The following is a 27,821-nucleotide window of genomic DNA, read 5'->3' as shown; positions in this document are numbered from 1 at the left end:
ACATACCTGGGGCTTCCTCCAGCCCCATCAGCTCCGATCGCTCCCATGCCGCCGTTCTCCGTTGTCTGCAGCTTTGGGAACCCGGTCCCCGCACTTCCGGTCCCCGACTGATGGAAGTGCGGGGACCGGGTTCCCGAAGCTGCAGACAGCGGAGAACGGCGGCATGGGAGCGATCGGAGCTGATGGGGCTGGAGGAAGCCCCAGGTATGTATAAAATATTTTTAAAATTTTACAGCTCTGGTACACTTTAACTCTTCAAAGGAACATTTTATTTGTGGCATTGTCTGGTTACGATGCAGAGATTTGCTCTCTTCCTGCCAGAACAGGAAGTTACAAAAGTTCTCTCAGATGGGGTAGGGAGAACAAAAAATCACCTACCAAAACATAACAAGTCCTAAACCTGTTCCAAAAGTCAAATAAAAACAGAGCAAGGTATTGTCTATTCCCCCTCCTCCCTCACATTGATAAGGACGAGACAACCTGTAACCTGGTCACACAAACACAAACCACAGCGGGGCAAAGTATCATCAGCAGCAACAGGACACCACTGTGACAGGACTGCGCCCTGCGAGGACCTGCTGGATGCCGGAATCTTCGCTGTCTCGTCTCCCTCCATCATGATTCTGCTCCAAATCGCCTTCCTGGCCACGATGTGCGGCTGGACTCATAGCCAGACCGGAACGTGAGAAAACTTGTCGCTTTATTCTGTTGTAGACTCAACTGTCCCTTTTTCAGAGGGACAGTCCCTCTTGGAAGACATAACAGCAAACGTTGTTTAGGTGATCCATTTAATGACCATCTGTACAAGATTTCTCTTAAAGCTTTAAAAACGTTATGTTTTTTTCTATAGGGCATGTTTCAGAACTGGTTCAGAACCATACTATTTGGTTCTGAACTAATTCTAAAACATGCCTGAGGAAGAGAACCGTACCATATGGTTCTGATTTAGTTCTGAAACATGCCTAAGGAAGAGAACCATACCAATTGGTTCTGAACCAGTTCTGAAGCATGCCTGGGGAAGAGAACCATACCATTTAGTTCTGAACCAGTTCTGAAACATGCCTGAGGAAGAGAAACGCACCATATGGTTCTGAACCAATTCTGAAACATGCCTGAGGAAGAGAACCATACCATATGGTTCTGATTTAGCTCTGAAACATGCCTGAGGAAGAGAACAATACCATTTGGTTCTGAACCAGTTCTGAAGCATGCCTGAGGAAGAGAACCATACCATTTGATTCTGAACCAGTTCTGAAGCATGGCTGGGGAAGAGAACCATACCATTTAGTTCTGAACCAGTTCTGAAACATGCCTGAGGAAGAGAACCATACCATTTGGGTCTGAACCAGTTCTGAAACATGCCTGAGGAAGAGAACCATACCATTTGGTTTTGAGACAGTTGTGAAACATGCCTGAGGAAGAGAACCATATCATATGGTTCTGAGCCAATTCTGAAGCATGCATGAGGAAGAGAACCATACCATTTGGTCCTGAACCAGTTCTGAAGCATGCCTGAGGAAGAGAACCATACCATTTGGTTCTGAACCAGTTCTGAAGCATGCCTGAGGAAGAGAACCATACCATTTGGTTCTGAAACATGCCTGAGGAAGAGAACCATACCATTTGGTTCTGAACCAGTTATGAAACATGCCTGAGGAAGAGAACCATACCATTTGGTTCTGAAGCATGCCTGAGGAAGAGAACCATACCATTTGGTTCTGAACCAGTTCTGAAGCATGCCTGAGGAAGAGAACCATACCATTTGGTTCTGAAGCATGCCTGAGGAAGAGAACCATACCATTTGGTTCTGAACCAGTTCTGAAGCATGCCTGAGGAAGAGAACCATACCATTTGGTTCTGAACCAGTTCCGAAACATGCCTGAGGAAGAAACTTAAAGTTTCAAAGGCTTGCAGAGAAATCTTGTGCATTAAGTCATTAAATGTATCACCTAAACAACTTTTGTTGTTATGTCTTTAAATTCTCTCCATGACTTATACTGGACCACACGCAACTAGTCCAGCTTGAGGAACTAAATCCCTCTGTCCCTCGTTCTTCCTCATTTGTCTCTCTTTCAAGACTGATGTACAGATCTGTGTAACGAATATACTGTATGTATTTTTCTCCTGAAAAAATGTGTTTAATCGACTGTAAACTTTAGTCTCATCATTTAAATTGCTATATTTCTTATTTTCAAATGTTAAAATGAAGGAAAGCTAATGATGATAAGGATGATGATGTTAGGCCTGGTGCACACCGAGCGGTTTTTGAAGCGATACGCAAACCGCTTCCACCTGTGAAAACACTTGGCTAATGTATCTCTATGGGATGATGCACATCGGTGGACGTGGCTCCTGCTGCACGTTTGCGGTTTGCAGAGGCGTTTCTGCCTCAATGTAAAGTATAGGAAAGTGGAAAACCGCTCTGGAAAACGCTAGATCAGAGCAGTTTTCCAGGCGTTTTTGTTACAGAAACTGCTCAGTAACGGCTTTACTGTAACAATATGTGTAATCTGCTACACAAAAACGCTCCACAAACCGTTAGGTATGTGTAGAAAACCTCTCTATACATGCCTAGAATCTCTCTGAAATCTGCTTCAAAAACCGCTGGCGCTATTTGGCTGCAGTAGTGTCTGAATCACACACCTGAAACAAGCATGCAGCTAATCTTGTCAGATTTTGTCATAGACATCTGATCTGCATGCTTGTTCAGGGTCTATGGCTAAAGGTATTTGAGGCAGCAGGACAGCCAGGCAATCTGCATCGTTTAAAAAGAAATACAAAAAAAAAAGAAATACATGTGGCAGCATCCATATCCCTCTCACCTTGGGTTCCCTTTAAAATGAAGAAAAACTATGATGATAGAGTGGACTAGTGTGGTTTGCATTTTAACCACTTCAGGCTACAGTGTTTCACTTTATGCATCCAAGCAACTTTAATTTCCCATTCATTCGCCAATAACTTTATCACTACTTATTACATGGAATTGATCTATATCTTGTTTTAGGCTTTCTTTGGGTGGTACATTTTGCTAAGAATTATTTTATTCTAAATCCATTTTAACAGGAAGATTAAGAAAGAAATGGAAAAAAAATCATTATTTCTCAGTTTTTGGCCATTATAGTTTGAAATGAATACATGCTACCATAATTAAAACCCACACATTTTATTTGCCCATTTGTCCTGGTTATTACACCATTTAAATTATGGCCCTATCACAATGTATGGCGCCGATATTTTATTTGTTTTGCATCCATCACTATAATTTAAAAAATAACAGTAATATACTTACTATATACATATTAGAAAACCCCTAAGGTAATCTATGTTTTTTTTTTTTATTGTATTTTTTTTTTTACAAAACATTTTTGTGTAGCTATTGGGAAGTGGGCGAGGTAAGGGACTCATTTTAACAATAAAAAAAATGTTATTATCTGGAAAGTTTTATTTCCAGATGTAATTTTACTATTTGGCCACAAGATGCCCTCAGAACTTAATTCTGCACGTGTAGTATTACTACGCAATCGAAAGTAAAGTGTGGATGGGGCAGAAGGGGATTTATGAAAGATGGAGCCGTCTCACTGACGGTGTCGGTCTTTCATATGGGGATTTAGATTAATGAATGGGAACTTGATCTCCGGGATTACGGAAGGCGGCGGGAGCGCGTGCCATCGCGCGCCTGGCTCAGTGGCAGCAGGGCAGGCTATCTGAACGGATATATCTGTCCAGATAGACTTACGTGTTTAAAATTACATCTTTTGCTTATGAATTTTTAGTGGTAGGGGTGTGCTGGGGTTTGGGACAGTTGGAGAGCCAGGGGAGTGAAGGTCACATGTCACTGCAGGGCAAGGGAGTTGGGGGGGAGTCCCCCACCACTTGTAGGTACCTGGGGGGGGGAGGCGAGGCTCCTTTTTTTTAAATGTGAGCACCCCCCATTTAAGGACCTTTGCATGGCCCTGTCATACTACATGGTGGGGGTAAAATTGGCCAGTGATTGCCCAACCAAAATTGGATGTGTGTGTATACACCATCAATGTATTAGAGGCAGAGGGTCAGCAGGACTGTGTTGGAATTTGCATATCTGCTCTCATTGGTGGATATCCACATAAAATCCTCTTCGGCCTGGTGCACACCAGAGGAGTTTTTCTGAGCGTTTTGAGTTTTTAAATCTGCTGCTAATGTTATCCTATGTGTCTGTGCACACTGGAGCAATGAGGTTTTGTAAAAAAAAAAACCCATAGCATTACATTGGGAAGAGCTTTTAGAGGTTTCAAAAACTCTTCCCAATGTAATGCTATGTAATGCCCTGGTGCTTTTCTAGATAATGTGAGCCCTGGTGCTTTTCTAGATAATGTGAGCCCTGTTGCTTTTCTAGATAATGTGAACCCTGGTGCCTTGCCTATCTAGATAATGTGAGCCCTGGTGCTTTTCTAGATAATGTGAGCCCTGGTGCCTCTCTAGATAATGTGAGCCCTGGTGCCTCTCTAGATAATGTGAGCCCTGGTGCCTCTCTAGATAATGTGAGCCCTGGTGCCTCTCTAGATAATGTGAACCCTGGTGCTTTTCTAGATAATGTGAGCCCTGGTGCCTTGCCTATCTAGATAATGTGAGCCCTGGTGCTTTTCTAGATAATGTGAGCCCTGGTGCCTCTATAGATAATGTGAGCCCTGGTGCCTCTCTAGATAATGTGAGCCCTGGTGCCTCTCTAGATAATGTGAACCCTGGTGCTTTTCTAGATAATGTGAGCCCTGGTGCTTTTCTAGATAATGTGAGCCCTGTTGCTTTTCTAGATAATGTGAGCCCTGGTGCTTTTCTAGGTAATGTGAGCCCTGTTGCTTTTCTAGATAATGTGAGCCCTGGTGCTTTTCTAGATAATGTGAACCCTGGTGCCTCTCTAGATAATGTGAGCCCTGGTGCCTCTCTAGATAATGTGAGCCCTGGTGCCTCTCTAGATAATGTGAGCCCTGGTGCTTCTCTAGATAATGTGAACCCTGGTGCTTTTCTAGATAATGTGAGCCCTGGTGCTTTTCTAGATAATGTGAGCCCTGGTGCTTTTCTAGATAATGTGAGCCCTGGTGCTTTTCTAGATAATGTGAGCCCTGGTGCTTTTCTAGATAATGTGAGCCCTGGTGCTTTTCTAGATAATGTGAACCCTGGTGCTTTTCTAGATAATGTGAGCCCCGTTGCTTTTCTAGATAATGTGAGCCCTGGTGCTTTTCTAGATAATGTGAGCCCCGTTGCTTTTCTAGATAATGTGAGCCCTGGTGCTTTTCTAGATAATGTGAGCCCCGTTGCTTTTCTAGATAATGTGAGCCCTGGTGCTTTTCTAGATAATGTGAGCCCTGGTGCTTTTCTAGATAATGTGAGCCCTGGTGCTTTTCTAGATAATGTGAACCCCGGTGCTTTTCTAGATAATGTGAGCCCCGTTGCTTTTCTAGATAATGTGAGCCCTGGTGCTTTTCTAGATAATGTGAGCCCTGGTGCTTTTCTAGATAATGACAGCGCAAATGCACGTTTTTGTTAGCAAATGACCATGCTGTGAAATAAACGCGCACATTTTTAAGAGGAACTGTAGTGAAAATACCATATTGAATAAAATTGCTTATTGTTTACGATGTCCATTTATAGATGATTTAACCTTCCTGGCGGTAGGAGGAGCTTAGCTCGTCCATTGCCGCTGAGGCTGATATCTCTGGCCCTGCTGGGCCGATTTGCATCAAATTAAGCTGTGCCACATGTAGCTAGCACTTGGCTAGTTGCGTGTGGTCTTCGATCGCCGCCGCTCAGCGGCGATCCGCTGCGTGCAGCGGCGGAAGAGGTCCCCCCCGCCCGAGCCCTGCGCTGCCTGGACCAAACACTTTCGGCAAGCGCAAAGGGCTGGATCGGAGGCGTCTGATGTCAGGACGTCGTCTGACGTCCATGACGTCATCCCGATCGTCGCCATGGCGACGGGGTAAGTCCAACTAAAAAATCCCGCTCTCCGCGGGATTTCTTGTTACTTGTGATCGCCGAAAGCGATCAGAAGGGCACATCATGTTGGCAGCATGAAAAAAAAATTACGAAAAAAAAAAAACCTGCCGCCGCCACCCTGGCAATTTAAATAGAACGCCAGGGTGGTTAATCAGTGTCTGCCCATTGTAAAATCTTCCCTCTCCCTGATTTACATTCTGACATTTATCACTGGGCTGGTTGTAGACTTTGTGCTGCCTGAGCCATACTTTCTCATGGGAAAGGGGGTATCAGCTACTGATTGGGGTGAAGTTCTATCCAAGGTAAGAGTTCCTCTTTAAACACAGTGAGCATTGCGTCCTGCTCGCGTTATAGTGCAGGTGTTACGCGAAAATGCGCGCAAAACCGGCCGTGACATGAGCCATCACGGTTTAGTGGATCAGACCCCATAGTGTGCACGGGCCCTGAAAGATCATATATAACATTACATTCTAAGTGGCTATTGCAGCATCCATCTACCGTATATGTTTATTACACAAGTAGAAAGTGCTGTTACTGTTGCTACACACCTGGCATGTCATGCTGATAGCAGATCTGCAAAAGATAAGCTGTTCTCCAAATATCCTGTTCATCCGAAATACAAATATGTCATCAGATCCAGAAACTGACAGTTAACAAGCGGTGGCTAGACTTACATTGCTGCTTGCATAGCTCCCAACTGTCCCTCTGTCCTCCTCATTTGTCCCTCTTTCAGGACTTTGTCCCTCTTTCTATGTAAATAAATATATTTCTCTACTAAAAAAATGTGTTTGATTGACTCTAAACTTTATTCCCATCCTTTAAAGTGAACCAGAGACGAGCCACCCTCAAGTATTTTACCATATATATCAGTGGGAACATTAGAGAAAACACCTACCCTGCTTTCTGTTTCATTCTGCACTGCACAGCTTGTTTCTTATCAGCCCTAATAAAATCCCAGACTGAGCATTCAGTCTTCATTTGCTATGATTCAGCTATAATGATTCCTGAGCAGAGCCAGACTGAATGCTCAGTGGGGGATTTTTATCAGGGCTGATAAGCAGACTGAGCAGTGCAGAATGAAACAGAGAGCAAGGTAGGCATTTTCTCTAATGTTCCCACAGATATATATGGTAAAATACTTGAGGATGCTTCATCTCTGGTTCACTTTAAATTGATATATTACTAATTTTAAAATGTTAATATGAAGGAAAATGAACCAGGATAGAAAGGACCAGTGTGGTTTGAATTATAAAACAACATATTTTTCTGATGACATCTTTATGGTATGCATGACTAGGGGTGTGGTGGGGTGTGGCAGGGGCGTGGCTTAAGTGTCCCTCTTTCTCATCTCAAAAAGTTTGGAAGTATGTGCTTGCAGTGGTGTAGGGATCTCCATAGAGACTGCTACGGGGCCGTAGCCAAGGGGGGCCCCAGTGGTCTCGGCCAGCAATAATGGGGTCTGGCGACAGGCCCCCTGATGAAGTGCTGAAGGAAAGTGACATGCCTCTCAATAGTCTGTCAATGATCTACATCCCTCGTAGCATCCTCATATCCATAACCATAGAAACGGGGACACGTGGGGAAGGTAGCAGGGGCGTAATGAGACTTAAAGAGACTCCGTAACAAAAATTGCATCCTGTTTTTTATCATCCTACAAGTTCCAAAAGCTATTCTAATGTGTTCTGGCTTACTGCAGCACTTTATACTATCACTGTCTCTGTAATAAATCAACTTATCTCTCTCTTGTCAGACTTGTCAGCCTGTGTCTGGAAGGCTGCCAAGTTCTTCAGTGTTGTGGTTCTGCTATGAACTCCCCCTTCCAGGCCCCTCTGTGCACACTGCCTGTGTGTTATTTAGATTAGAGCAGCTTCTCTCTTCTCTCTTATCTTTTACAAGCTGGATAAATCCTCCTCTGAGCTGGCTGGGCTTTCACATACTGAGGAATTACAAACAAGGGCAAAGCTGTTTGCAGAAGAAAAGAGCAGCCTGAAACTTCAGTGCATGAGAACAGGGGGAAAGAAACACACAAATGATCTCTTGAGATTCAAAAGGAATGCTGTATAAGTGCTTCATTTTTACAATAATTATGTATAAATGATTTAGTCAGTGTTTGCCCGTTGTAAAATATTTCCTCTCCCTGATTTACATTCTGACATTTACCACATGGTGACATCTTTACTGCTGGCAGGTGATGTCACTGGAAGCAGATGCTGCTTGTTTTTTTTTTTTTTTTTTTGCCAGTTGGACCCAGCTGTAAACAGCTGTTATTTCCCACAATGCAATGAGGTTCACAGACAGGAAACTGGTAGCACCATGGTCATGACATCACACTGTGGGAGGGGTTTCACCACAATATCAGCCATACAGATCCCCCCTGATGATCCGTTTGGGAAAAGTAAATATTTCTCATGGGAAAGAGGATATCAGCTACTGACTGGGATGAAGTTCAATTCATGGTCACGGTTTCTCTTTTATAGCCCCCCCCCCCCCTGTAATAATGATAGCCTGGGGCCTATTTGTTCCATGAACCCCATGCAGGTCACGTGATCGGGAACCGTTGAATGGCAGCAGAGAGTGTTCTGCTGTGAAGCAGCGTCTAAAAGCAGGAAAAAATAACAGATTCTCCCGCTACTCTGCAGGCAGGAGGAGGTGGCAGGGATGGTTTTTGTGAGAAGGGAGGTTACCTTGCTAAATGGCTGGAAAGGGGAGGGCCCCCCTGCGATGGCGGGGTCGCAGGGGTTATTGCTATGCCTATGGAAGGTAGATCATCATTGGAGCCAGAGAGGTATGTTACTTCCTTTCAGAGCTGCTCTACGGGGTAACAGTAAATTCGGGCGCCTGAGGCTAGTGGACAAATCGGGCGCCGCCATTCACTCCTATAATAAATATCGTTTAATGGGCGCCCGATAGGAAAAAAGGGCGCCGGAGAAAAATAACGTTTTAAAAGCGGCGCCCGGAGACTTAATGTTTTATTACTGCTTCTCATGATTACACATTATTAAATGATTTATACATTTTTAAACATTATTTTTAAACGAAAAACAGTACAATTTTTTTACATTATTTTTAAACGAAAAAACCAACAGGGGGGTCTTAGGTTTAGGCACCAATAGGGGGGGTCTTAGGTTTAGGCACCAACAGGGGGGGTCTTAGGTTTAGGCACCAAAAGGGGGGTCTTAGGTTTAGGCACCAAAAGGGGGGTCTTAGGTTTAGGCACCAAAAGGGGGGTCTTAGGTTTAGGCACCAACAGGGGGGTCTTAGGTTTAGGCACCAACAGGGGGGTCTTAGGTTTAGGCACCAACAGGGGGGTCTTAGGTTTAGGCACCAACAGGGGGTCTTAGGTTTAGGCACCAACAGGGGGTCTTAGGTTTAGGCACCACCAGGGGGGTCTTAGGTTTAGGCACCAACAGGGGGGTCTTAGGTTTAGGCACCACCAGGGGAGTCTAGGGGTTAGGGGTAGGTACAGGGAGGGTTACTTAGGCACCAACAGGGGGGGTCTTAGGTTTAGGCACCAACAGGGGGGGTCTTAGGTTTAGGCACCAACAGGGGGGGTCTTAGGTTTAGGCACCAAAAGGGGGGTCTTAGGTTTAGGCACCAAAAGGGGGGTCTTAGGTTTAGGCACCAACAGGGGGGTCTTAGGTTTAGGCACCAACAGGGGGGTCTTAGGTTTAGGCACCAACAGGGGGGTCTTAGGTTTAGGCACCAACAGGGGGTCTTAGGTTTAGGCACCACCAGGGGGTCTTAGGTTTAGGCACCACCAGGGGGGTCTTAGGTTTAGTCACCAACAGGGGGGTCTTAGGTTTAGGCACCAACAGGGGGGTCTAGGGGTTAGGGGTAGGTACAGGGAGGGTTACTTAGGCACCAACAGGGGGGGTCTTAGGTTTAGGCATCAACAGGGGGGGTCTTAGGTTTAGGCATCAACAGGGGGGTCTAGGGGTTAGGGGTAGGTACAGGGAGGGTTACTTAGTAAAAAAAAATTTTAAACGTTATTATACGTTTCAGTATTTAAACGAAAGATTAACGTTTTTACAATTGCCGATTTAATGCACATTATTTAATGATTTATAACTTTAAAAACCATTAATTTTAAACGAAATACAGTACAATACATTTTTAAACGTTATCCATGCTTATCGTTAAAAACCCGGCGCCCTTTTTTCCCAGCGCCCCTTTTTAACGTACGCGCTCTACGGTACTCTGCATTGAGAGGCTAATTTCTGTTGGCAATATCAATAGAATTGCGTGCATATGTAGTACACCGCCAGGCAGTTGGGCGCAGGGGGAGCTGAATTAAGGATCGCCCTACTGCTACTCAAACTACATGCCGCTCAATACTATCCTCCCGCCAAGTCTCGGAGGGAGGGGTAATTTGGGGTTCGGCGATCACTCTTATGTGCCCCACGCAGTATATCATTACTGCTATGGTGGCGTCTAGTTTCAGTGCTGAGTGCCGAGTACCAAAACCACCTACTTCAACAAAATTACCTAAACAGCAGTATAGTAAAGCAACCACAAGATGTCACTGTGTATGCAAAGTGATGCAATGATCTCTAAGGTATTGTGATTTCCTGTATTCATTGTGTGTTCCTCTCTGGTGGTGACACAGGCACTGACATGGTTAAATTTGCATGCTTACAAAAATCCATGAAAACTTACGCAAATTTGTGTTAAAATTTGCATACAAACGCGTACGAATTCGCATCCGCATGCGAATTCATTTTTCTCAACGAATTCGCACCGCACAAGTGGAAACGGGCCCAGGAACTGATTCAAATACAAAGAGGAAAAATCGTAGTAATGTTTAAAATTAGGGTTGATTGGAGAACAACCAAATTCCAATTTCGTCAAAAATTTAGTTTTCTGTAGATAAATACCGGATTTTGTCTTCTTATTTTTGTGTTCCGAGGGTACTTTCTATTGAAGTCAATGGCACCAATTTCCGGGGTTAAAGGAGTCATCAGGCAGTATTAAAGAAAATAAGTGCTACTTACCGGGGGCTTCCTCCAGCCCCAATCTCCCAGCACGTCCCTCGCCACAGCTCTCCCCGCAGCCGTTCGCCGCAGCTTCGTCCCGGTCCCCGGCGATGACGTCAGGGCGACCTCCAGGTCGGCCTTTACTGCGCCTACGCGAGCGGCGCTGTCAATCACCGCCACGTGGGCCGGAGCGTACTGCGCAAGCGCAGAACTACATGGCCGTGGCTCCGCATTCTGGCTATTCCAGCCTGCATGGGTGACAAGGGGATGAAGACGCTTGGGAGGAGGGGCTGTCGCTTTTCGTGAAATCTATAAAATATGTGCACAGATCTCAGAACTCGGAATGCAGTGCATTGTACCGCAGCAAAGTGTCATTTTACACAGTTTCAGGGCGCGTTCACACTAGGGGCGTTTTCGGCTTCTTTTCAAGCGCAGGCGATTTTTTAAATCGCCCACAAAACGCTTGTGCAATGAATCTCTATACCCTTGGTACAAAGTAGTTAAAAGAAAACTTGTGACTTGAAGTTAGGTACCCAGTGTAGCAGGGGTGTCAAACTCAAATACAAAGTGGGCCGAAATAGACCTACTCGCAGGCCAACCTCAATGTCTAGGAGCCACCTTCCCTCCCTCATAAAGTTCCCTGTAGTGGTCCCCCTCCCTTTCTATACCGTTCCCTGGTGTTTAGTGCTCCCCACCCTCCCCTATACAGCTCCCTGATGTCTAATAGCCCTCTTTCCTCCCCTATACAGCTCCCTGATGTCTGGTGGCCATATCCCCTCCCCTATAAAGTTCCCTGGAATTTAATGGCTCTCCCTCCCCTATACTGTTCCCTGGTGTCTAGAGGCTCCCATCCTCCGTCTTGTCTCAGATCAGTACACAGTGATGTGTACAGGGAAAAAGGTATGTGATCATAAATGCCAGACTAAACAGGTGGCTTTTCAGTTTTAGATTTAAACATGTCCAGGGTTGGAGCTGTCTTGATTACGTTTGGAAAGGCTTTCCACAGGGTAGGGGCAGCATGACAGAAAGCTCTGACTCCAAAGTTTTTTAGTTAAACTCTGGGGGTGGTCAGGTTATTGGATCCAGAGATGGGCTCAAATTCGAATTCGGGTGAATCCGGATAGTTGCTATCCGGATATCTCCCAGTTACCTGTGCGGGGTGGGCGAGAGGGTCAAGCTTACCTATCTGACGGCTTCTTCGGTCCATCCCTCGGACGATGCGGTCAACGCGCGTCACGTGATTACAAACACTTCCTCCTTCAACCCGGAAGGAGGAAGTGTGTGACTGTGTGTAATCACGTGACTGCCGCGTGGACCGCATCGTGGGAGGTGCCGAGGGACGGACCGAAGAAGCCGTCACCCTCTCGCCCACCCCGCACAGGTAACTGGGTGAAATCCGGATAGCAACTATCCGGATTCACCCGAATTCGAATTTGAGCCCATCCCTGATTGGATCCTTTTGATGTGAGGTTGTGGTGGGACGTGTGACGCAGTGGCCACAAATCCTTCAGGTATCCGGGCCTAGGTTGTGTAGGGATTTGAATGTTCGCATGCCAATTTTGAAAAGCATTCTCCAGTGTAGTGATCAAAGGATTAGTGTTATGTGGCAATGGCGGGGTTGGCTTGGTAACAGTCTTGCAGAAGCATTCTGTACTAGCTGCAGGCGGAGTAGGTCTTTACATGGAAGGCCTGCATAGAGGGCATTGCAATAGTGCAGTAGTGATGTGTAATGTTCGTGTCAACACCGCTCTACCCACCAATCACTGGAGTGTGCTCGATCAGGTCAGCAAGGCCCACAATATGCAACAGGAAGGTCCGCACCAAACCAGGATTCCGAACAATAGCTTTATTTAGGACGTATCCAATATAAAAACATGCACATGCACATGCATCAAGACGCTGACATGTTTCGAGCTATCTCAGCTCTTAATCAGAGCTGAGATAGCTCGAAACATGTCAGCGTCTTGATGCATGTGCATGTGCATGTTTTTATATTGGATACGTGACGTCCTAAATAAAGCTATTGTTCGGAATCCTGGTTTGGTGCGGACCTTCCTGTTGCATAGTGCAGTAGTGATGTGATGGATGATGGCGTGAACTAGGGTTTGAAGTTCTTCTGAAGGAATGAGGTGCTTAAGTTTTGCAATATTCCTTCAGTGAAAGGAGAAATATATCACAGCAGCTGAGATTTGATTCCTGAAGTTTAACTCTCCGTCAGTAGACATGGCCCGAACGGTTCGCACGCAAACTTATTCGTGCAAACTTCAATGGTTCGCGTTCGCGAACTATATGCGAGTTCGACCCGCCCCGTATACTACATCATTAGGATCAACTTTGACCCTCTACATCACAGTCAGCAGGCACAGGGTAGCCAATCAGGCTACACTCCCTCCTGGAGCCACTCCCCCCCCCCCCCCCCCCCCTTATATAAGGCAGGCAGCGTCAGCCATTTCACTCACTCGTATGGCTGCAGTAATTAGAGAAGGGAGAGAACATGCTGTAGACATAGGGAAAGCTTAGTTAGGCTCTTGTGTTAGGCTTGTTAGGTTGCTCTTTCTTGCTGATACTTATTGCTAAAAAGCACTCCTCATCCTCAACAGCTCTTTTGAGGGATTCATCTGAAAATGGCGCCTGAGAATAATGGCGCATGGTGTTGCCGCTAATCTGTTTGCCGCTTATCGCTATTTAACGTTAAAGCCTTATTGTTATTTATCGTTAACACACAGAACCCTCTCTGTACCTATCCCTAACCCCTAAACCCCCCCTGGTGGTGCCTAACCCTAACCACCCCCCTGGTGGTGCCTAACCCTAAGACATCCCTGGTGGTGCCTAACCCTAAGACCCCTCCGGTGGTGCCTAACCCTAACCTTGACAGTGTTACATTAACTCCATTCACCATTTTGCAGTTAAATAACGTCTGCAGTTTGGCTTATGTAGGGCGCTATTGATAAATAACGTTACTGTGCACAATAACGTCTGCTGTTTGGCATATGAATGGCACTATTGATAAATAACGTTAGTGTGTGCCACTATTGTTAAATAACGTTACTGTGTGCCGTTTTTCTTTTTTTTTCCCTGTGCGCCATTTTTATGCTGTACTAACGATAAATAGCGATAAGCGTATCTTTTTAATGCGGCGCCATTTTTATGCATAGGCGCTGTGCGCCATTATTCACTGATCTGCTTTTGAGAGCTAATATTGTTCTTGGTTGGGATCTATTTTTTTGTGTGTGTGTGTGTGTGTGTGTCCCACAGACACTTGTGTTGCATAAACAGCCCTGTCAGTCAGTCGCACTCGCAGCTGTTGGACCTTGGCCCCTTGGTAATTCCTACTGTGCCCCTGCCAGGCCCAGCACATTCAGTGACTACCTGTTTGTGTGACAGCTGCACATTTGTAATACCAATCACTGCATACCTACCTGTTCAGTGCACCTACCTACCTACGTGAGCGCGCGCAGTGTTATATACCACCAGTCACTGCACCTGTTCACGGTACCTGTGTGTGTGACACCTGCACATTTGTAATACCAGTCACTGCATACCTGTTCACTGCACCTGTGTGACCGCACACTGTTTTATATACCAGTCCATGCATACCTGTTAACTGCACCTGTGTAACCGCACATTGTTGTACCAGCAGTCACTGCAACCTGTTCACTGCACCTGTGTAACCGCACATTGTTGTACCAGCAGTCACTGCACCTGTTCACTGCACCTGTGTAACCGCACATTGTTGTACCAGCAGTCACTGCAACTTGTTCACTGCACCTGTGTAACCGTACATTGTATTAGTCAAGTCAGTGCATACCTTTCACTTCATCCCCCCCAATATGGACAAAACAAGAGGCAGAACCAGAGGCAGGCCACCCAGCAGGTCTGTTCGAGGTCGCGCTGTCATGATTTCGTGCGGCCCTCAACCAAAGTACAGTGTTCAGAAGAAGGCACGTGCCATCAACCCCCAATATTGTCAGGACGTAGTTGACTATTTAACACAGAACACCTCATCTTCCTCAGTTTCCGCACGAAAGCGTGACATATCTTCCTCCTCCTGCTCTGATTCTGGCACCCCACTTAACACTTCGTCGGCAGCCATCACCAAAGCGCCATCATCACAGGGCTCAGCGGTGTGGAAATTTTTTTGTATATCTGCCTGTATATCTGTATGAGAGCAATGCCATCTGTACTCACTGCCACCGAAAATTGAGCCATGGAAAGACCAAGACCCGTGTAGGGACGACTACCTTACGAAGGCACATGATTACAAAGCACAAACTGCAATGGGATGACCACCTGAGGAAAAGCAGCACACAAAAGCAAAGCCACACACCGCAGTGGAAGATACCAGGCCGCAATTATTTCTCAAAAAAGGCGATACCTAAACTGTACCATGAATGAAGTTGAAAGGCAAGTGGTGACATCTCTGGCACACAGCGTTGGGTCAAGGGTCCATCTGACCACGGATGCCTGGTCTGCAAAGCATGCTCAGGCCTACCCGAAGACTAAGTCAGTCCACACACACAGCATCTCTGCCTGCATGCCGTGTGACTGCCTGCCCCAAGACTAAGTCGCTCCTCACACAGCATCTCTGCCTGCAGGCCGCTTGACTGCCTTCTCCGCCACCACCAACAGGGTCCAGGACTCCAGGCGGATTTCTGAATTTTTAAGGCCGCCGCTAGCAGCGTCCGCTGCAATAATTTTTCTGGCTGCACTGCAGCTGCAACAAAAAACAAAAGGCATGTACATGTGTCAATTCCCCTTCGTGATTGTTACCTTGCCGCGGTGAAGGGGCTTGCCCGACGGCTATATGAGTGTCGCGGGGGGAGGGGGGGGGGGGAGAGCACACCCAAGATAATAAGGTCGTTGCTTCATTGTGGTCAGACCAAATTTGATCAGCTGGACAGTCACTGTTGTTCTATCATTGAGCTACCACAGCCTGGCGACCATATGGGCTTGAAAAACGCCACGGCCTACACTCTCGCCATGGTGCGCACCAGTCCAGCACGGCCGTCACTACACAAACAGCTGTTTGCGGTGCGTTACACGGTGAGTTTGGTGTGTCAGTGTGAAGCAGTACCTTAATTACACTACCTGATTGATGTATACACATGCAAGATGTTTTAAAGCACTTTAGGCCTCCAATTTAGCATTCAATGTGATTTCTGCCCTAAAAATGCTGCTGTGCGTCATATCCAGATATATGCGTCAAATCTCCTACATGAAAAAACTCAGATGTTAGACCCCTTGAATCATCTTTTCCATCACTTTCGTGTCCAGCATAAATGTTTCTAGTTTTCAAAGTTCGCCTCCCCATTGATGTCTGTTGCAGTTCGCGAAAGTTTGCGCAAATCGAACTTTTTGCAGAGGTTCGCGTTCGAGGTTCGCGAACCAGAAATCGGAGGTTCGAGCCTTCTCTATCCGTCATTCAGTACACCCAGGCTGTGTACAGTGTTGGGGCTAGTAAGGTCTGAGTTCCCTACCCTCAGTGGTGTTGACTGCATCTGGAGCTGCTAGGCACTAACCTCCGATGAGAAAAACCTCCAGCTTTAGCAAGCCATGTCATCTATGCCTCCCTTCTCTGAAGCCTTCTGATGCAAATTATTATGAAGGGTGGAGAGCAGAAGGTGGGGCTTCCAAGAGACAAAAAAACAACCAGAAGCCCCAATATACTGCAGTACATGTAATATATAGACAAGATCTGTAGTAGAGATACAGACAACTACCGACCGTGCTCAAGGCCTAAAGTCCCAGGAGAACGGATCCCAAAAAAAGACAAGTCACTCAAGTACAGTCCACTTTAACCTCCCTGGCGGTTTGTTAAAATCCGCCAGGGGGCAGCAAATACCTTTTTTTTTAATTTTTTTTTTTTTTTTATGTAGCGAGACAAGTTCTCGCTACATGATAGCCGCTGCTGAGCGGCATCCCCCCAGCCCCTCCGATCGCCGCCGGCGAACGGAGATCAAGAAATCCCGTTCAAAGAACGGGATCTCTTGGAGGGCTTCCCCCGTCGCCATGGCGACGGGGCGGGATGACGTCATCGACGTCGTGACGTCAAAGGGGAATCCGATCCACCCCACGGCGCTGCCTGGCACTGATTGGCCAGGCAGCGCACGGGGTCTGGGGGGGGGGGGCGGCTGCGGCGACGGGTATAGCGGCGGATCGGCGGGCAGCGGCGGCGATCGGAGGTTACACGCAGCTAGCAAAGTGCTAGCTGCGTGTAACAAAAAAAAATATGCAAATCGGCCCAGCGGGGCCTGAGCGGTGCCTCCCGGCGGCATAGCCCGAGCTCAGCTCGGGCTTACCGCCAGGGAGGTTAAACCAATAAACCGTCCTGCAGGCCCAGTGATCAGCCTTTGGTCCTTCTTGTGCAACCAGTATGATTTTCTCCTCGGACTTTAGACTTGGGCCGCCATCAGTAATTTTGGGGCCCCTCACACATCATCAGGCCTGCCCCCCCCCTCCCTGGGCCCACCCACTGGCTGCGGTGCCCGCCCACTAGCCACCTCACCACCGTGTCCGCCACCATTTACCAGAATAGGTTAGCGAGGTAGGTGCCTCCAGTATAGGTAAGCAGTAAAGGTGAGCCAGGCAAGTGCCTCCAGTATAGGTAGGTAGTATAGTTGCCGCCAGTATAGGTTAGATAGGTAGGTGCCTCCAGTATAGGTAGCCAGTATAGTTGACGCCAGTATAGGTTAGCTTAGTTAGGTATAGGCGCAGGGGTGGGGGAGAGCGGGCATAGCGCAGTAACTCCCTTCTTTCTACTTCCTCTCCCAGGCGTCCCTCATGTTGGTACCAGCGCCCCCCTATGATGACATGCAGCTACGTCAGCACAGGGGATGCTGTTATCAACGCGATGGACGCCTGGTAGAGGAAGTAGAGAACGGCTGCGGGGGCTCCCGGAAGGTGAGTTACTACACTATGCCTGCTCTCCCCTGCCACTGCTCCTTCACTCCCTGCCACTCCACCCGATGCACCATTAATGCCAGCACTCTGCCAGGTGCTCCGTTACTGCCAGTGCATTTGAAGATGGGCTTCCTGGGGGCCCCGGGCCCCTCACTGTAGTGCTAGTTGTCCCCCCTGAATGCGGCCCTATGACTAGCACACTAAAATTTGCATTGTATACCTTTTATAGATTCTTTGTTGAAAATAAAGAAAGATACTCACCAAACCGGGTTGCCAGGCAAGCAACCACAGTACAGGGCAGTGAGGGCACGTGAAGTTCTTATTCTTTTTTTGGGGCACCTCCTCTCTCCCACTAAAATATTATGAATTTCCTGCAGGTATCTGGTGACGGCACCCCGGAAATGGAGAATTGGGGCCCAGGAGACTGTGCTTATCCAGATGTTTGACTGGACGGTAGATTTATCTGTGAAGATTTCCCTGCTCAGCTACCCAGACAAGAGGACCACCTACGCCTCCGAGAGTGTGACATTGACCTCAGGGAACAAGCACCAGGCTAAAGTCAGCCTTCAGGTGAGTGCAGACTGAGGCCCCCTGCCCACTGCAAATCCGATTTGCGATTGCGATTTTCCCTGGATGCTATCAAAACAAGAAGAAAACCGCAGCATGCAGTACCGATTAAAAATCGCAAACCGCATGTGAAATCGCATCAAAATCGCAAATCGGAATCACATGTAGTGTGCAACAGCCCTGAAGCAGGTTATTTTGGCACCCAGTGCTCAGTGCCGACAATGGGCGCTGTCATAGGGCTAGTGCTATGCTGCCCGCCCCGTGCAAGAGTAGTTCAGGAATCCGGCCACCCCAAATTACATCTCCATACAACAGCGCTCACAGGCTGCAAATGAAATGAAACCTACAGAGATGTGCAGAGCCCCTTGGGGCTAAATACACACCTTGAATACAAATCAGATGCAAATTATGTACTAATCACTATTCTAAGAATTTGAATGCAAACTGACGCCCATGGAGGCAGCTAGCCTGAAGAATACTTATGTTTTTTGTACAGCAAAAGGTAATGGCAGCGCCTCCAAACAGATGCTGCACCTGAATTGAATACCTGCACAAGTATGCAGAGCTTGAATAACGGGCAGATTACACACCTTCCATTCACAAACAGGTACAGTCAAAGGAGGGCGTTAGCTTCAGCATAAATTGTGCCTGGCTTAAATGGGAGCTCCTATGCCTTGCTATACTGGGAGCACCTATGCCTTGCTATACTGGGAGCACCTATGCCTGGCTATACTGGGAGCACCTATGTCTGTCTATACTGGGAGCTCCTATGCCTGGCTATACTGGGAGCGCCTATGCCTGGCTATACTGGGAGCTCCTATGCCTGGCTATACTGGGAGCTCCTATGCCTGGCTATACTGGGAGCTCCTATGCCTGGCTATACTGGGAGCACCTATGCCTTGCTATACTGGGAGCTCCTATGCTTGGCTATACTGGGAGCATCTATGCCTGGCTATACTGGGAGCTCCTATGCCTGACTATACTGGGAGCACCTATGCCTAGCAACCTATACTGGGAGCACCTATGCCTGGCTATACTGGGAGCACCTATGCCTTGCTATACTGGGAGCTCCTATGCTTGGCTATACTGGGAGCATCTATGCCTGGCTATACTGGGAGCTTCTATGCCTGACTACACTGGGAGCACCTATGCCTTGCTATACTGGGAGCTCCTATGCCTGACTATACTGGGAGCACCTATGCCTAGCAACCTATACTGGGAGCACCTATGCCTGGCTATACTGGGAGCTCCTATGCCTTGCTATACTGGGAGCTCCTATGTCTGGCTATACTGGGAGCGCTTATGCCTGGCTATACTGGGAGCGCCTATGTCTGGCTATACTGGGAGTTCCTATGCCTGGCTATACTGGGAGCACCTATGCCTAGTAACCTATACTGGTAGCACCTATGCCTGGCTATACTGGGAGCACCTATGCCTGGCTATACTGGGAGCGCCTATGCCTGGCTATACTGGGAGCTCCTATGCCTGGCTATACTGGGAGCACCTATGCCTAATAACCTATACTGGTAGCACCTATGCCTGGCTATACTGTAAGCTCCTATGCTTGGCTATACTGGGAGCACCTATGCCTGGCTATACTGGGAGCGCCTATGCCTGGCTATACTGGGAGCTCCTATGCCTGGCTATACTGGGAGCACCTATGCCTAATAACCTATACTGGTAGCACCTATGCCTGGCTATACTGTAAGCTCCTATGCTTGGCTATACTGGGAGCACCTATGCCTTGCTATACTGGGAGCACCTATGCCTTGCTATACTGGGAGCTCCTATGCTTGGCTATACTGGGAGCTCCTATGCCTTGCTATACTGGGAGCTCCTATGCCTGGCTATACTGGGAGCACCTATGCCTAGCAACCTATTCTGGGAGCACCTATGCCTGGCTATACTGGGAGCTCCTATGCTTGGCTATACTGGGAGCTCCTATGCCTGGCTATACTGGGAGCTCCTATGCCTGGCTATACTGGGAGCTCCTATGCCTTGCTATACTGGGAGCACCTATACCTGGCTATATTGGGAGCACCTATGCCTGGCTCTACTGGGAGCACCTATGCCTGGCTATACTGGGAGCACCTATGCCTGGCTATACTGGGAGCTCCTATGCTTGGCTATACTGGGAGCACCTATGCCTTGCTATACTGGGAGCACCTATGCCTTGCTATACTGGGAGCTCCTATGCTTGGCTATACTGGGAGCACCTATGCCTGGCTATACTGGGAGCTCCTATGCCTGACTATACTGGGAGCACCTATGCCTAGCAACCTATTCTGGGAGCACCTATGCCTAGCTATACTGGGAGCTCCTATGCCTTGCTATACTGGGAGCTCCTATGCCTGTCTATACTGGGAGCACCTATGTCTGTCTATACTGGGAGCGCCTATGCCTGGCTATACTGGGAGCTCCTAATCCTGGCTATACTGGGAGCTCCTATGCTTGGCTATACTGGGAGCTCCTATGCCTTGCTATACTGGGAGCTCCTATGCCTAGCAACCTATACTGGGAGCACCTATGCCTTGCTATACTGGGAGCACCTATGCCTGGCTATACTGGGAGCTCCTATGCCTTGCTATACTGGGAGCTCCTATGCCTTGCTGTACTGGGAGCTCCTATGCTTGGCTATACTGGGAGCACCTATGACTAGCTACCTATACTGGGGGGACCTATACCTGGCTAACCTATACCTGGTTAACCGATACTATGGACACCTATACCTGGCCAGCCTATACTGCAGGCACCGATACCTGGCTCCGCTGGGGGGGCAATTTTATACCCTTTTCATGGGTGCAATTTAGCCTAAAAAACTGCCCTGCAGAAGGGCAACCAACCGCTGTAAACAGGTGGAGATATATAAACCCGACTCCACTCGGGTCTCCAGGCAAGCTGGGTGTGGTCGCACTCTTGCTACAAAAACAACCGAATGGTCCTAGAGGTGATTAGGCCACAATGAGCCAAGGGGTACACCCCTCCAGAAGGGGGTGAGAAGAACAAGGGGAAAAAGAGGCACCCAAGATGTGATTAAAAAAAAAGAGATGTTAAAAGCAGTTAAAATTTGAAAAAATGTACTGGCTTACCTTTATTTAGTCTAGGGCCACACTAGCTCCGGGTGCGGGACGCATCCGCGGTCCGGGCTCCGATTGTCAAAAACTGGAACGCAAACGGATCCGTGCTGCCTTCTTTGCAGCACACGTTCTGGATCCGTTTGCATGGTTTTTTTGTTTGTTTTTTTTGATAGAGGGGGTAGTAGCCACAATGGGGGGCTGCGGGCAAAGCGGCGGCCAGGGGGGTCGCCTCCCCCCTCTGGCTCACCTGTTTGCCCCCCGTCCCCGCTCCCCTCCAGCTCACACATAATGTAATAAATTGTACTTAAAGGATACCCGAACTGACATGTGACATGATGAGATAGACATGTGTATGTACGGTGCCTAGCACACAAATAACTATGCTGTGTTCCTTTTTTTCTTTCTCTGCCTGAAAGAGTTAAATATAAGGTATGCAAGTGGCTGACTCAGTCCTGACTCAGACAGGAAGTGACTACAGTGTGACCCTCACTGATAAGAAATTCCCCTTTTTTACCTATTTCTTGCTCTCAGAAGCCATTTTCTGCTAGGAAAGTGTTTTATAGTAGGAATTTCTTATCAGTGAGGGTCACACTGTAGTCACTTCCTGTCTGAGTCAGGACTGAGTCAGCCACTTGCATACCTTATATTTAACTCTTTCAGGCAGAGAAAGAAAAAAAGGAACACAGCATAGTTATTTGTGTGCTTGGCACTGTACATACACATGTCTATCACATTATGTCACATTTCAGTTCGGGTATTCTTTAAGGAAGTTCGGCGAGCTGGGCTTTTACGCCCACACCACTCGCCGTCACTTCCTGCAATGCCGCCCTCGGAAGTGACTCAATCGGTGTGGGTGGAAGTGCCCGGCTTGCCGAACCTCCTTAGGTACAATTTATTACATTATGTGCGAGCTGGAGGCGGAGTGGGGACGGGGGGCACCCAGGTAAACAAGGGGGGCCTGGCCGCCGCTTTCTCCGCTGCCCCCCGTCCTGGCTGCTACCCCCTCCAGCATGGCGGCCCCATCCTTCACCAAGGGACACTGGAAACTGATCCATTTCCAGTGTCCCAAAATGTCAGTGAAGAGGGAGGCCCGTTTCCCCATTGATTTTCACTACCCGTACTTGTATACGGGTCCGTGAAAAATGCTGCAAGTCCGGACTCTGCGTTCCGGGTTTAAAAACGTATTCCGTGGATCCCACGTGGATACGTTTTTAACTTGAGTGTGTACTGTTCCTATTTTTAACATTGGTATCTGTGGCTCAGTTTTTCGTCCAGGACAAAAAACGTAGCTACGAATACGTTTTTAAAGCAAGTGGGAACTAGCCCTAAGACAAATTAATGTAATAGATGAATTTCCATATGTACTGGCTACGCGTTTCGTGGTCTGTGCCTGCTTCCTCAGGCCGAATAAAGTGCCAAAATGGTGCTATGAGCCAAGATTCAGGTGCCTTGTCCTCCCCCCTTGTGTCTCTAGAGGCCTGTGTAGCTGCAGAGCTTTCAGCTATAGCTTTGCCCCAAATGGAACCAGGTCAAGCCAGGAAATTGTACGATCGTACTATTACTCACATGTGTTAAAAATATCCAATCTGAGATCCAGGATATCTTGTACTGTCTCGTGAGCTTACCCATTTGGTCTCCAGACTTTCTACGTATTAAACCATTTTTCAGTTTGACCTGATGATTTGGTAATATTGCACAGTGCCACACCCATATCCCGTTCTGAAGTCTAGTTCCTATTTCTTGCAGATTGTGCCGAAGGATTTACCACAGAAAGCTGGCGGTGAAAAGCAGTATGTGGTGCTCCAAGCTCTGGGCCAAGGTTTGAAGGCAGAACAGCAAGTTCTGGTCACCTATGAAAATGGCTTCCTGTTTATCCAAACCGACAAGGCCATCTACACTCCGGACCAATCTGGTAACCTCACTCCTCCCAGCTATGCCAGATACCCTACATGGCTATCATTCATAAAAGTGTGTTCGGTAAAAAAAATCTGGGCGGGAAAATACTGCATTCGGTATTTTAGACTTCTGTGTGCTAGTTCATAAAATGTTTACATTTTTCCAGATTTCCCGAACTAAGCTGGCGGTAACATGAGAAGCTGCCTGAGTTGATACATTTTCTCTGTGCAGAGACAGTGTTACAATAAAAGAGGCATCCCCAGCTTCCCTTTAGATGTGCATTGTTTGCTGCCTCTGTTTGCCCTCAATCTTTATCTGCGCTGAATCTGAATCTGTCTATTAGTCTTTCTAAACAATCTATGTAATTTCCACAGCTTAGAAGAACTTCAAGAAATGTTACACATGCCGGCGTTCCGATGTGAAATATATCTGAACACAGGTACCCAAGAGGTTAAAAAATACAGCCTGGGTATTCTGGGAAGCCTTGTTTGTTCCGCTCTCACCGCTGCTGCCTGGGAGATCTGTCCCCATTAACCTCCCTGGCGGTTTATTAAAATCCGCCAGGGGGCAGCAAATACGTTTTTTTTTTAAAAAAAAATTTCTTTTTCATGTAGCGAGACAATGTCTCGCTACATGATAGCCGCTGCCGAGCGGCATCCCCCCAGCCCCTCCGATCGCCTTCGGCGATCAGAGATCAAGAGATCCCGTTCAAAGAACGGGATCTCTTGGAGGGCTTCCCCCGTCGCCATGGCGACGGGGCGGGATGACGTCACCGACGTCATCGACGTCGTGACGTCAAAGGGGAATCCGATCCACCCCACGGCGCTGCCTGGCACTGATTGGCCAGGCAGCGCACGGGGTCTGGGGGGGGGCGGCTGCGGCGACGCGTATAGCGGCGGATCGGCGGGTAGCGGCGGCGATCGGAGGTTGCACGCAGCTAGCAAAGTGCTAGCTGCGTGTAACAAAAAAAAAATTATGCAAATCGGCCCAGCGGGGCCTGAGCGGTGCCTCCCGGCGGCATAGCCCGAACTCAGTTCGGGCTTACCGCCAGGGAGGTTAAAGGGGAACTGAAGAGAGAGGTAGATGGCGGCTGCCATGTTTATTTCCTTTTAAGCAATACCAGTTGCCTGGCTGCCCTGCTGACCCTCTGCCTCTAATACTATTAGCCATAGCCCCTGAACAAGCATGCAGCAGATCAGGTGTTTCAGACTTCAAAGTCAGATCTGACAAGACTAGCTGCATGCTTGTTTCTGGTGTTATTCAGATACTACTGCAGATAAATAGACCAGCAGGGCTGCCAGGCAACTGGAATTGATTAAAAGGAAATAAACATGTCAGCCTCTGTATACCTCTTACTTCAGTTCCCCTTTAATTTTGCTGTTATCGCTCTCTTATCACCTTTTCAAAGCAAGCGGTATTCTCCGTCCCAATACCGCCTGCTCTAATCTTTATGAATTGACATGTAGTGACATGTGTTGAGCTAATTACTGCCCAAGGCGGTAATTTACCTCACTGCTAGGGAATGTCAGCTTTTCATGCGGTAACAGCTTTTATGAATTGACATTTTGCTAAGTGCTCGGTAAAGTCAGCTGTATTCAGCATTGGGAATGCTTTATGAATGGTAGCGAAAGGCTCCAATTCACTAAGCATTACCACATTCGGTAAAGCAGGAAACAGTGGATATTACCAAACATTTCATAAAATGTCAACTCACTAAGGCTGTTACCGCATGGAAAACAAAATTTACCGACTAGTGAGGTGAATGACCAACTTGTGCAGTAAACAGGGACGTAACTAGAGGGGTGCAGCACCTGCGATCGCAGGGGGGCTCAGAGCTGTGGGGGGCCCTAACCACTAACCTTCCCTTCCTCCCATACAGGGGACTATACGTCAGATCAGGTGTTTGTGGCTGCACTTGTTATGGGTGTGACGATCCTGATGGCCACACTTGCTGTATGACCCCTGTGAGATGGGCCCCCAGGCTGTGAAGGGCACTAAGGGGAGGCAAGGGGAGGGGTGGCAATATTGGGAAGGCCCCATCAGAGTTTTGCTGGGGGGCGCCATGAATTGTAGCTACGTCACTGCGGTAAACACATCAATAAATGTGAAGTCACAAACATTATCACATGCGCCGGTAACACAACTGAGATTTTCCTAATCAGTGAATAATGGCGCACAGCGCCTATGCATAAGAATGGCGGCGCATTTAAAAGATACGCTTATCGCGATTTATCGTTAGTACTGCATAATAATGGCGCACAGGGAAAAAAGAAGAAAAACGGCACACAGTAACGTTATTTATCAATAGCGCCCTACATAAGCCAAACTGCAGAAGTTATTTATAACTGCAAAGCGGTGAATGGATTTAATGTAACACTGTCAAGGTTAGGGTTAGGCACCACCAGGGGGGTGCTTAGGGTTAGGCACCACCAGGGGGGTGGTTAGGGTTAGGCACCACCAGGGGGGTCTTAGGGTTAGGCACCACCAGGGGGGGTCTTAGGGTTAGGCACTACCAGGGGGGGTCTTAGGGTTAGGCACTACCAGGGGGGGTCTTAGGGTTAGGCGCCACCAGGGGGGTGCTTAGGGTTAGGCACCACCAGGGGGGTGGTTAGAGTTAGGCACCACCAGGGGAGTGGTTAGGGTTAGGCACCACCAGGGGGGTGGTTAGGGTTAGGCACCTCTATGGGGGTGGTTAGGGTTAGGCACCTCCAGGGGGGTGGTTAGGGTTCGGCACGACCAGTGTGGGTTTGGGGGGTTAGGGATAGGTACAGAGAGGGTTCTGTGTGTTAACGCTAAATAACAATAAGGCTTTAACACTAAATAACGATAAGGCTTTAACTTTAAATAGCGATAAGCGACAAACGGATTAGCGGCAACACTGTGCGCCGTTATTTGCAGGCGCCATTTTCAGATGGATCCGAGATGTTCGGTGTCTCCAGCCTGGAGCTGTCGGTAACAAACACCATTCAGAAGGTTATAGATTGGGAGGAAACAGAGCAGAGAAAAGGGGAAAGCTAATTGCACCAGTGGTGCTCAGCAGAGCTCGAATATTCGAGTAGCTCGAATATTCGAGCTCTTTCTCAGCTATTCGAGCTCGGTATTCGAGCTCCGAATAGCTGTAGCTATTCGAATGGGCTATTCGAGTAAACGCGAATAGCCCATTCACTATTCGAGCTATTCGAGCAAACGGCGCTATTCGAGCTCGGTACCGAGCTCGAATAGCGTCATAGCCCAGATTGATGTCCTTAGAGCCAATCAGAGGGCTCCCAGGCCCTCTGACGGCAGCCAATCACAGAGGGGGACCCTGGCCAGCCCCTACCCTATAAATAGCGGCCGCCATGTTAGGTTTCTCCGTGCTTGCCTGAGACTTGTACAGAGAGAGAGTTGCTCCTTTGTGCTTTGGCTTAGCAAGAGCTCTATTGTGGTCATTTACCTAGCGTTTTTGCTCACATACACCTCCTATATACACCTATATTGTTGTTAGTTAGATAGACATTGTATTTTAGTTAGTAGCTTTTGTGTTACATAGACAGAGACAGCTGCTGCAGGCAAGCTTACACAGCTTTAGGCCTCAGGGCCTGCCTGTGTGGGCAGCTGTTCTCTCCTGTCCTCTGTTAGTATATTTCTCTCATCTATACCAGTATTTCTGCTGTCCTTTACTACTGATTGATTCTGTATTTAGTATTGCAGTTATACTGTACTAGGACACTCACTGTCACTGTTCATAGGCTAAGGCTACTAGTTCCTGCGTGTGTGCACTCACTGTCTGTGTACTGTACACACACACTCTATTTCCTTCTGATTACTGATTGATTATTGTAATTAGTTGTACTTACTGTTACTACTTACTCTTACTGTACTTGGAGTCTAGGACACTCAGTCACTGTTCATAGGCTACTAGCTCCTGCGTGTGTGCACTCACTGTCTGTGTACACACAACACACACTCTATTTCCTTTTGATTACTGATTGATTATTGTAATTAGTTAGTTGTACTTACTGTTACTACTTACTCTTACTGTACTAGGAGTCTCTAGGACACTCAGTCACTGTTCATAGGCTACTAGCTCCTGCGTGTGTGCACTCACTGTCTGTGTACACACAACACACACTCTATTTCCTTTTGATTACTGATTGATTATTGTAATTAGTTAGTTGTACTTACTGTTACTACTTACTCTTACTGTACTAGGAGTCTAGGACACTCAGTCACTGTTCATAGGCTACTAGCTCCTGCGTGTGTGCACTCACTGTCTGTGTACACACAACACACACTCTATTTCCTTTTGATTACTGATTGATTATTGTAATTAGTTAGTTGTACTTACTGTTACTACTTACTCTTACCGTACTAGGAGTCTCTAGGACACTCAGTCACTGTTCATAGGCTACTAGCTCCTGCGTGTGTGCACTCACTGTCTGTGTACACACAACACACACTC

General features: G+C 47.6%; 1 protein-coding gene across 1 annotated transcript in view; it reads left to right on the top strand.

Annotated features, from left to right (window-relative positions):
* Nucleotides 1-461: 461 nt before the first annotated feature.
* LOC137528017 (complement C5-like) overlaps nt 462-27,821 on the top strand; it is a 208,381-nt gene continuing 181,021 nt past the window's right edge. Inside the window, exons 1-3 of the mRNA XM_068249238.1 lie at nt 462-682; nt 18,218-18,410; nt 23,231-23,396. Coding sequence (XP_068105339.1) covers nt 618-682; nt 18,218-18,410; nt 23,231-23,396 — 424 coding nt within the window. The 5' untranslated portion in view covers nt 462-617. The remainder of the gene's footprint in view (nt 683-18,217; nt 18,411-23,230; nt 23,397-27,821) is intronic.

Source organism: Hyperolius riggenbachi, chromosome 8, assembly GCF_040937935.1.
Source record: "Hyperolius riggenbachi isolate aHypRig1 chromosome 8, aHypRig1.pri, whole genome shotgun sequence".
In the NCBI taxonomy this organism is placed as follows: domain Eukaryota; kingdom Metazoa; phylum Chordata; class Amphibia; order Anura; family Hyperoliidae; genus Hyperolius; species Hyperolius riggenbachi.
The sequence above is the reverse complement of the archived record's forward strand: the minus strand, read 5'-3'. Positions and strand labels throughout refer to the sequence as shown.